At 31.7% G+C, this 12,277-nt stretch overlaps 1 protein-coding gene across 1 annotated transcript; it reads left to right on the top strand.

Moving 5' to 3' along the window:
• Positions 1-1,131: 1,131 nt before the first annotated feature.
• Positions 1,132-10,264, top strand: LOC123532102 (uncharacterized). Its single transcript, XM_045313459.2, has 3 exons — positions 1,132-1,499; positions 4,731-5,023; positions 9,501-10,264. The coding sequence occupies exons 2-3, from the start codon at positions 4,732-4,734 to the stop codon at positions 10,007-10,009; spliced, it is 801 nt and encodes a 266-aa protein (XP_045169394.2). The 5' UTR covers positions 1,132-1,499; position 4,731; the 3' UTR covers positions 10,010-10,264.
• The last annotated feature ends 2,013 nt before the right edge of the window (positions 10,265-12,277 follow it).

Here is a 12,277-nt window from a genome sequence, read left to right as displayed (position 1 = left end):
ACTTTTGCGAAAGAATTTTTAAAATAGCATGTACAGAAGTACTTGCTGTTTTTGCCACATACTGGCGTGGCAAATTAAAATTGGCGACCATTTTAGACAAAACTAGAACTCGAAAAAAGAAACAGAAAATATTTCAACCCAACCTGCCAATTTTCATTTTTATATAATTAACTTCCTCTAACCTCTGAAATTTTAAGATTCGAAATTTTCGTCAAGTTGGATAATAAGTGTTTTTAGTACACTATCTACCCTAATGTCAGCTAGTTTCGTCCGAAAATGTACCAATGCTTTTGGACGAATCAGGGTATGCAAACACGATTTTATATGACTTTCTGAAACTATTTTGGTCATTTTTTGTATGTTTATGTTCTCTGATAATTTGAGGGCTAATTTCAACAACGTCACCGTATTTATATAGTTTAATCTATTTTTTCACGCTTTCGTTGAACGTCTGAACCTGTTTTACAGTCACTAAATGAAATATGAATTTTCGTCAAACAGTATTTTATTTTCTGATGATGGCATTTCCAAAATTTAATATGGTTTTGCTTAGTAATATACTGTCATTATGCAAATAGTTAATCCTTCTAACGGAGTCAAATATTATTATTTGAATGCTCAAATGGCCTCAAAGAAAATAAATCTGACGAATTTATTTGATCACGCACACGTATATTTAATTTATTTGTTGTGCAATTCTTGGTTTATTTATACAAAAGATAATAGGTAAGGGTCGATTTCTCTGAAGCACAGAGCATCAAAAGCACAGCCCCAGAGCCACGTATTTACATAGTAGGCCCACAACATAAAGAAGCTGTAATGATACTTCCTACGATCAAGACAAAAGCGTGACATTTCGAAAGGATACCACGAATCATTTTGCACAGTTGCTAGATTTATACAAATTGACAAGTAATTTGTTTTCATTGTCCGTAGTACTTGTTGATTTTGTTTTAATTCATCCTTAATTATCATTGAGGTGGTTATGGTGACAGCGTTCATGAGGTCTGTATGATGCGTAAAAGAACTCATCTGTTGTTGCAAACATGACTAACAGCATTATGTTTGAAATGCTCAGCAAACTGTGTGTCTTCTTATTTCTCAGAGCGGGTGGCATGTGTATGTACGTTCGTTTGGAACATATTAAATCAGATATGTTTACTTATATCCATGTATCAGACGATTTACCAATATTCTAGATGATTCTGCGACAAGAGTGAAACAGTTCGGGGAATGAGTTATATTCTATCTTGTTCCGGGTTTATTTGCAAAGCATTTCCAGTCGAATGCATTAATAATACTATGCGACGATGAGCATGCGCGAACAGGTCATTAGGCTTTTTAGAGTTAATCATACAATGTATAAAAACGGCATGATCTCATATTTGAACAGTACAGTTATAAACAGAATGTTCAGGAATATTTCCGAAGTTTAAATGTAAAACTTATGTTATAACAACTGGAATGTAACAATATTTCTACGGGATCACAACGTAAAGGTAACAAATTATAATTATTTAATATGTTATACAAAATAAAAGTCATTTTTTATGAAAAGAATTCAAATTTTATTTTCACTACCTTTTAAGATATTTTAATGTTTTCAAATTAATTGTTGTCTATGGAAGAAACATTATTCTCTGTTTTATTTATCTTTTAATCAATAAACAAGAAAGCACAATTTTTTCATTGATATATCTTGTTTTACTTAAAACATCTCAAATTGTTTAATTTTGAAATGTTTACCGGCTACAATGTGATAGTTAGCGAAACGTATGCATATATTTATAATTTTGTGTAAGTGATCCATGTTTAAGTGTGTTATTATTTGATTCTTTTTTTAAAATTGTACCAAATATATGTCGAATTAATAAAATAATCTATAGTATCATAAAATAATCTACGGTATCATGAAATAAAGTATAATTATACAGTTTACTGAAAAACTGTGTTTTGAGAGACTCGTGTTAAAATTTACTACTTGATGACCTGCTAGATATAAGAAATGGTAGTCTGTTAAATAGAAATGAAGAACGTCGTATAATAGAATAACGAGGTTGCTTTTTTTTATTTTGATAATCAAATTTTACTCAAAAATAACTTTATGGGAATTGTTTAAACCTCCGTCTATAGTATTTGATATGTGACAGAGAAAATAGTCGGAACAGAAAATATTACAGAAATGTTTACAAGATATTTTGCATCAGTACATATGTAAGCGAAAACGGTTAACCGAAGAGTATTTACAATGTATGTATATTACTGTAAGATTACATGTCAGGTACTTTCTATCTACCAATGTAAATTTCCATTGTATAAAATAGATGCCTGCCAATTGTCCAAAATGTATTGTATATGGAACGGTACACATAACATGAGGCTCACTTTATATAACGAAAGCAAGCTTTATGTTAAAAAACTAATGAGCCCCATTATAATTATGTAAGCTTTGATTTATTACAAAAAAAAAATGAATCAATTTGTTGTAGTTTATTTGAAAAAAAGTACATTATGCAAAGTATTTACGTTGAGAAATAAATAAAGCATGCATTATTTTGCGAAGTATCATAAATAAAAGTTTTGAATATCATTCCCGTAACCTGAAATCCATTCCACTGATTAGCTAAGAGCAACCTATGTCTTTTATATCAAACAGAAAACAGGAGCAAATCTAGGTTTCAATAATAATTTAGATTATGATACAATAAAATGAACAACTTGTAGTGCTTGAAAGTTGTAGGTTGTATAACATTCAGTTGCTGACGTATTTGCCACACTGCCTAATCTCATTCAGGAAATAATATCTGTCATTGTTGGAATAGCTACCTTCTGTCAGCGAGCACAGGTGGAATTTCTGTTATTTAGTATACTCCTATTTTTACACTCAGTGTTATTGCATGCTTAGTGACTGGCTTTGGTATACTGAATTGCCCAAAACGGAACGCATTTAATTTGATAGTGTGGCAGTATAGGGACTAATTGTGTTTTAAATGTAGTCGTATGATATGGAAGTTTTCTAACAAGATCCGCAGAAATTGATATATCTCAATAAATAGGAAACAAATTATATATAAATCTTCGATAAAATTTATCTATACCCCTTACGATTGCAACGAATGAGATTCTACCTTTATTTCCATTATAATTATGATTTATAGAATCATCTTTTTAGCAGTGCCAGAATGAGGTAATACAGAATAAGGCACACAATTATTACTAACTGATATTTATTCACAAGTAAGAAGCAATTTTCGCCATGGGAAACTATTTTGTCGATATACCGACAAGTTGCCACTTCAGCAGCCATTAATTTCGTATTTTCGTTGTAAAGTGTGTAAAAATTGTATAGTAAGAATCGAAATAATAAATACGTTCCAGTCAGTGACTTGTCAGTTTACAAAACATAGGCAGGAGGTCGGATGTGTAATAATTAAATCATTAGTGCCTTAACATGTCTGAATTATTACTTAGAAATATCACATACAGTGCTATAGCTAAATGCTTGATAAAGCAAAAATTAAAAGTTAATCGTCAAAGGCTTATTTTGTTCTGGTGTTCGTGCATGTGGAAACTCTGTACAATTATGTTAAATGTATGTGTTAAAAGGCAGGAATTACACATGCATGAACGACAGTTAAAATTAAGCTAATCCTTATAGTTCCATGTAAACGTGTCTCCGCATCTTTTTGTCTTTGCCTTCTGCAAGAAAAGTTTCGGAAACAATTTTTCATCAAATTTTGAATCGAAATAATGATCATCGTTTTTGAAATGATCTAACTAAGAAAGTATGTGCTCAAACTTAAATGTTTTGTTCAGAAGTAAAAAAGTTACCGCCGTATTTTTTAATATAACTGCTATAAGTTCTATTCAGCATTATACGCGTATGAATACAAAAACGATATATAAGGATTTCACCAATATGTAAACGGCTCGGTTAAACCAATCCAGTTGCTAGAATTTATAGATATTGGAATTATTTTCACTTTAACCTGAAGTAGTGGTTGAGTTTGTTATTGGGCAATTTTGTGAAATGATTCTACACACCAGGTGAGGTTTCAAAGTTGAATGCAATGCGATGACCTGCAAGTGGTTCGAAATCAGGGACCTGAACTCGGCTACTGAGACCCTTGAAATTTGTATTATTGATATCATTTTAGAAAGTAAACATGATCGATAAATGAACGATACTTAATTCAATACAGATGTGTTGAAGAGATGAGCAATGGGTTCAAACACACATTTTATGAATTTCAGATCAAATATTCATTTATTGGCGTTAAAATCTTCATAAGCGTTTGCATGACAACTTAACGTGACTCTTATTGAAATTATTACAAAAATATGTTTGCTACTGATACATAATATGAAATAGAAAAGATAGTATAATCGTTGGAGAGTGTGGTGCAACGGGTAAATTGGCAGTCGCCAATCTATGTAGTCTAGGGTTTAAGTGATTAAATTTTCCACATAATGAAGATTCAAGTTGGCCTGATAACAATATCAAATACAATATATCTACGTGTATTATAAGCTTTTACTAGCGTTAAATGTTTCCCGTCATCTACAAGATATGATATTCTAAACGAAACATGTTTTACATATTTCTGCCATTGTGCAGATGTCCTTCCGTCTTGCATTATGTTGATTTTTAAACATTTTGACTAAATATAGTATTATAGACTATTTTAAACACTCGAGTAATTTAATGTATCTCATTAATAATATTACAGGATGGATGTCGGGGTACCAACAGTTGTCTTTCTTTTATTTCAACACTGCTTAGGAAATTTAAACGATCTTAACCAATTTGCACCAAGAGTAGAACTTCTTCCACACCAGTTCGAGACTTTGCGTCACGTGGCTATGATCAAACAAGAAATATTACGTCACCTTGGAATAACAGACTCACCTAGACAACGCCATACGACGCCAACACACAAATCCATGTCTAGTCACGACACTGATCGTCAAATAACTGAGTACAAAGCAACCGATGTTGCCTCGTATCACTCCGAACCGCCTGGTAAGAAAATCAAAACGTGGAGAAAAAGTAGTACATGTAAAGTTTGCGCTTCTTAACACAATCATTCGAATACATGTTTATGAAAATTACATTTGTTGTTAATTTCAACTTAAGAATAATTGGTTTTATTGGTTTTCAAGATTTTTTTATAACAACACCATATCACATACAGTGTCACAATCCTATATATTGATATTATATGTTTTTCACGAATGACAAAAAGAATAAGTACTATTATAGCAAGTTATGAACGTTAAATCTTAAAACTCCCAAGCTTTTATTTTGTAAAATAATTAATTAAGACTGAAATTACTATTTTGTGCGTTTAGACCGGTACAAACAACAATGGGACTTCTTGCATACCACATGAATCACTGGATGAATTGTATGAAATCCAAATATAGCTAATACCTGTCCCAACGCATATAGATAACATTCAATCGTTATATTTATATGTTTACAATTGCTTTCTGTAAGTATTAGGATATTAACATAAATGCATGAAAACAACAATAGAACAGCCAAATAAATTGACGGAAATCTCTGAAACTCTGCCAAATCCGTAATTAAGTTGGATAAAGCAATATCTTGTCCTAGAAGTCTTGGCAAAATATAATTTCCTATTATTATATGTCTGTCATTTCCAGAACGGACCCACCCATAATAAATTGTAATATGTCTTCCGATAAAGTACAGTTCCTGATATTTATTTCATACACTTGTATATCCTTAAATTCTTGAAAAATCCTTATTAAAAAAAAACGTCGTTTATATGACTGAAAAATTGTTGAAAAAGACGTTAAACCCGAACACTCTGTATACTCTCTCCTTGAAAAAAGTCATGTAGTTAACCTTTACCGTCAGAAAAAAAAATGTTTTAATTATAATTTAATGGGCTTTGTTTTTTTAGAAATGTAGAAACTTGTTTTCGAACAACACCATTTTGCTCTTATTTTTATGAATGAAGATGGCGCGTGCATTCTCGCGGAAATTACCACTTTTGATAACATTGCAAAATGATAATGCGAAAATAAACGCCTTTTTCCTTTCTTTACAAAACATAAAGTGAATATAATAAGTATCTAATCATAAAAAACCCTTAATTCTGTTGAAAATTATTACTAAACTCATATTACCGCACTTGACACAAACAGTAACCGTTACGGCAAGTCACTTTTAAGGCCGTCCGGACTAAATGTTGCAGACGTTTATGATTGCTAATTAACTATTCTAGTATTATTGTAAGACAGAATTATATAGGCTTACACTTAAAATGGAACTTTGTCAATGTTTTTTTTTTTAATATTTTGTATCAATAATTCGATATTCCTCTGTTTCAAAAACCTATGTAAGCGTTTTTCTCAAAAATCTATGTCATCATATTTTACAAAAAGGGCTATAAAAACAATACGGATTTATTTGCTTTCGTTTAATGCCAAACAAAGTTCGTGCATACATTTGTTGACCGTGAAGACTGAAACATTTGATAGTTCAATTCAAAACTTTTGAGAATATTTAATTCATGAGATACTTTGAACTTACAAAGATACTGTGAAAAAAATACGACTGCGATAAATATTGGTTTCAAAATTTAATGTTTTTGATATTTTAGCTACTTTGAATAACATGGCTGTCCTTTGCATATATTAATTATCACCAATAATTATTATGCTTTGTAAAATATAACATAAATTAGACACTGTAACTAAAAAATTAAAATCGGATTTTTTAACATTAAGACTCCAAATATATATTGCTAAGTGCATCAGATAATATAAACACAATATTAAAATGCTGTGTGTTATTTATTAAAAGAGATATTTACTCAAAACAATTTAGTCCCCATATCATTTTTGGAAATAGGATAGACAACTCCTGAATGACTATCTCATCAAATTTGCTGATATAAAAATAAACTTAGGTATTTTCCCGTGATACCCTCATTAAAGTCTGTTTCACCTGTTCATTCAGACATGGAATGTAAACAAATCCAGGAACAACTTAACAGTACAAGGGCATCAAAAAAACTGTTTTATTTTCCTTCAGGACAAATACACATGCTAGGTAATACTTGTAGTTAATATACCAACATGTAAAACAATTAATTAGCTCATCAAAGAAAAGAAGACTATTAACTTCACAATATTTTATTGCCTCCCTTCATTATATTTATCATCTACATTCTACATATTTTTTATGGAATAACCTCCCTTATCTCATATAAGCTTTCTTATATTGCAATTTAATCAGTCAGTATTTTTACCTTAATTTTCGGACAAACAAATAAGTATATATTTTTTTAATCCATGGTAAGATGAAAAGCATAACTATATCATATTAAAGAATACCATAAAACCATTTATCACACATGAATGCAAGGTATATATAAGAATTAATGTTTAGCCTTGTTGCCAGTGACAATGTTGAAAAATATTAAAGCTCAGATGGCATAACAGCGAGATAAAATCTATTTCAAGTTAGTAATTCCCATATTAACTTATGACTACAACAATTTAAAGTATGTTGTTATTCCCATTTCAGTCCAACATATCTAAAGAAGTAAATACTACAAAGACTGTATATCAATTTTTTTAAATAAAATTCCACCAACATAATTGCAACTCTCGCTTCCCGCAAAAAACTGTACCGGTGTGCAAGTAAAAAAATCTCAAATGTGATTTTTGAAATAATACATTCAGACCACAATTATTTCCCTTGAAAATAAAATGCTCTAGGTAAATGCCTACATAAATATATTATAAAATACAGTATTTAAGGTAAATATTAACGAAAATCACGGTTTCTGAAAAGTTGATTCTAACATGATCCGCAGCAATTGCAATATAAACATATAGCGAAATTGCCTATGCATGAATCTTCGATTGGCTGATACATTTGTAACATGAGAATTTCTACTTCTGTTTCATTAACTACGAATTATATCAAGACCAAACGGTTGGAAACAATATTTCAATAGCATAATTATGATAAAATGTCATACTGACTTATGAGTAGGGCCGTAAAACACGTTTTGATCTCTACGAGCGAATTCAATTAGCTCAATTATGATTCAGCGGTGACGTCATAAGAGTATGACAATAAAGTTTGACGTCATAATGATGTGACGTCATACAAAAGTTAAGCTATTAACTCGCATCACAGGGTCAACTACCCTAATTTGATGATTCTGTTCATAGTAAATAGTTTGCGAGCTGTTAGATTACTAATTTCGGAATACTTCTCAAAATTCTGATAAAAACGAAACACATATTTTTAATAAAATACGCTCAATTGGCTATGCAACACTTTTTAACCATGGGGGTAAATTGTAACAGCATATGACCCGAATGACGTATAACGCTGAAACGTAGTACTATAAACTGCGAATTATTTGCGTTGTTAGAATCGAAATAATAAATACGTGCGAACAGTTTTATCAGTTATTCTAAAAAGTTTTATGTTTGTCCCCGATAAAACACACTTACGATAGAATGACATCGCGTTAATGTGCGGTGACGTCGAAGTTTTTGTTGCGACCAAGAAAGAGCGCTACTAAATTTCATCTACTGTTTAAGATTAAAGGCATATTAGAATTGAAAAAAAAATATTATATAGCAAACCCTTGTTTTAGCACTATTTATGCACGATGGGCGGTTATACGTCGGGCGTAATAATTTCACGACGTATTATCGCCCGAGTGTATAAAAAGTAGCGCGCTTTCTTGGTCGCAATAAAAACTTTGACATCACCACTCGTGATTTAATTATTACGCATCCAAACTCCTGCCAATATTTTATTAACTGATAAAATATAGGAACAAATTTATTGTTTCTTAAATCAAATTTTAAATGAATAAAAGCGACTTGTTCAAACCATTTATGCGAAAACTTTTTTTTAAATACTCCATTTAATTTTAGTATAGTTAAAGTGATCAGTCATACAGACATATTGACATAATAGTTTTGAAAGATATCCTAATAAATAGCCAAAAAACAGTGCTCATAAGTGAGTAAACCGTCACAACGTTTTAGAAATAATGGAGAAAATATACTTTCTTCCTGCTTTTTTACCAGTATTTAACACTTATTTTCACTCACTTCATCATTTTGCATTGTCATTTCTACATTCTATGCCAAACTTGGCCGAAATGAACATGTTGTAAATCTCACCCCGATCGAGTAACTTTAATACATTTTCATTGTATGATGACACAAAACAAGTCAATATGAAAACTTTTATCCATAATTATCAACAGCAAAGAAGAATATACTATCATATGAAACATATCGGGTGTACTTGAGATATATTATTCCAAAGTACGACGTCATTCCGTTCAGATTGCGCTACCATAAAGCATGTTTTATGATTAAAACTAGAATTTAAAAACCAAATTTATTACAATTTTGTTTCTGAGAAAACTATTAGAAGATATTACTAAATGCAGTAGTCATTAACAATACTCTCGCTTATTTTACAGATAATTTCACAGATGAAAACATCATCCAGTTCAAGCTTTTCAACAGAATAAACGGAAAACAAATTGAAGTAAACAATGTCAACCTGCTTGTTAGAGTGAAACGTAGAAAATCTAAAGCGGATAAAAGGGCTGCACGGAAATCGGATTTAAAAACAAAAAGAAGACGGAAGCGTAAAAAGACGTTTAAAGAAATTAATCTTCTTGTATCAAATATAACAGCTAGTGGACAACCAGATACAGTAATTGCGTCAGTGAAATCTAAAATAAGAAAAACAAAGTCTCTAAAACTTAATATTCCTAAAGAAATGATTCAGGTCGTATTAGACTCAAAACAAAACACACTGCAGTTTTTCATTCAGTGTATTGGTTGTGATAAAAAGACAAAAATAATTTTAGTTCATAGAAAAAGGAAACGAAAATTGACACAAACTAGAGGGAACAAGAAAATCAAATTACACAAACGACGTCCTATTCTATTCGTTTATTCCCTCGTATCGGAGAGACGTTGATAGTGTGAAAGCTTACGTTATTATACATCTATTTATTACTATGCTTATATTAACCTTCCTCTAAGGTAATGGCACTGACTGCGGATACAAGTCCCAAACTGTTATTGGCATTTGTCAATGTAACGATTAAACGCAGAATCAATGAATTTGAAGCCGGAGTTTTATAACTCTGTTTCCCAGATTTAGATTTTACGAGAACAGTCCCAAAATTCAGTATTAAATATGAGCCCTGCCATGGGAAAACCAACATAGTGGGTTTGCGACCAGCATGGATCCAGACCAGCCTGCGCATCCGCGCAGTCTGGTCAGGATCCATGCTGTTCGCTTTCAAAAACTATTGTAATTAGAGAAGCCATTAGCGAACAGCATGGATCCTGACCAGTCTGCGCGGATGCGCAAGCTGGTCTGGATCCATGCTGGTCGCAAAGCCACTACGTTGGTTTTCTCATGGCACGGCTCATATATAATGCTGAATATGTTCTCTAGAGCAATAAGTACAAGAATTTCTAAATACGCTACATTCCCATTTCAATATGACGTATTACATAATTATGTTACATAAAATAGGTGTTCTGAAATCTGTTTCATCAGTTGCACATGTTGCACATGTTGTTGAGATAATAATTGATAAAACATGAGAAAACACAGTTTAGTGAAATTCTTAATTTTAGTACCATCCTTGCTGTGATCATGTAGTGTTAGAAGGTAGGGCAAATATTGATTATGAGCAAATGTATGCTATTACTGAATGTCAGATAATGGTATTGGCATAATTATCTTTGATTAACTGAATACCCCGCTTGACAAAACAGCTACTTTGGCACAGTTCGGTGACTTTTTCATTTGAAAGAACTAAATAAAGAGTTAAACTTATAAAACTAAACGATGTCTATGCAGATCTTTAAAAGATACAATTATCAAAATGGATTTAAAGTAACTAAGAAGTTCTTGAATTTATCTCCCAAAATAAATAATATTATGCAAATAGCTTCACCTACATATATCAGTAGCTACACTAATATAAGACGTTATATCATTCTTGTATTTGAAAACTAATGAATATGTAATTCTTAAGTTCAACTGAACTCCAGGGCAGGGTGAGCTCTCGGGCTGATATAGTTACTCTCACATACAAAGTATCTGACCTGTCCCAGACTTGGTCCTGGCAATGAGTTAAACTGATCACCTGTCAACCCTGCCTCATAGCACAGTTAATCTCTTCCGTGAGGAAGCAGTTACAAGAGTTAAATCTAGTCCATAAGAAATAGAAGTCAGTAATACGGGCAAAATTGTGTTTCCGTGGTGTAGTCGAAAAAGGTCATATCATATCAAAATCATATTTTTTTCCTTTTAACGCAGGGTGCTTACATCACACTTTCGCTGTTTGATTTCATTCTGCATGGAATGCATGAGACTGTTTATATGTTTATACTCCAACGATGGCAATTGTTGCAGATCGAAACCGAAAGTAGGGTTCCCTGTTATCAAAATGAATCCATCTGGCTCTTATTCATGACGGAATAAAAAGCTGTCTTCTCTGACATAAACATTGAATTTGATCGTACTTAGCACAACGGTTTCTTTTTAAATTACATTGTGTTATTTTTTCTTGCCGTATATTATCTTCTCCTCTTAATGTCTAAACAGATAGGAAATAGTTGATCTTTCTGGATGTAAATCTAGTGAAATTTGATAACAGTTACTGCTAGTTTTCCGCGAAGTTCTATCTTTGAGCCCTTTTCTTTCCCATGTATGTTAGTGACACAGTTCAAGACTTTTTAGCATAATTTATACATTTTGTTATTATAACATTTGTACATAGGAGATTCAGTAACTGCATTTTGTATCTTCAATTCGGGCCTCCAAAGAATAAGTCACTGGATGGAAAAATGGCTCGTGAAATGAATCCGTCTAAAACAGTCTTGTAAATATCATTGCAAATATAAAATACTCATCATCAAACTAGAACTAAAGTTAGTCACCATAAACATAGCACGTGATCTTTGCTTGTTCACTGACATAGCATATATAAAATGGTATGCATACATTTAGAAAAGAAAGAAATAAAGTCGACAGACAGTCACTTGATATCATTATGCACATCGTTATCACTTTTATTTGATAATCTCACATCGTTTGAAAAAAACAAGAGTTCAAACAAATTCATCACGAAATAGCAAGAATATTTTAATGGAAAACTTGTATCAGTTATCACACATGACTGAAGTTGGATCACGGGAGCCTTTAGAAAAAGGCACCGCAAACTCA

Source organism: Mercenaria mercenaria, chromosome 11, assembly GCF_021730395.1.
Source record: "Mercenaria mercenaria strain notata chromosome 11, MADL_Memer_1, whole genome shotgun sequence".
Lineage (NCBI taxonomy): Eukaryota > Metazoa > Mollusca > Bivalvia > Venerida > Veneridae > Mercenaria > Mercenaria mercenaria.
The sequence above is the reverse complement of the archived record's forward strand: the minus strand, read 5'-3'. Positions and strand labels throughout refer to the sequence as shown.

What these genes read in the sequence shown, in the direction of transcription:
- LOC123532102 (XM_045313459.2), top strand. Translation starts at nt 4,732, where the DNA reads ATGGATGTCGGGGTACCAACAGTTGTCTTTCTTTTATTTCAACACTGC. An exon ending in GTATCACTCCGAACCGCCTG is followed by an intron (nt 5,024 to 9,500) that starts GTAAGAAAATCA and finishes CTTATTTTACAG; the next exon opens with ATAATTTCACAGATGAAAAC.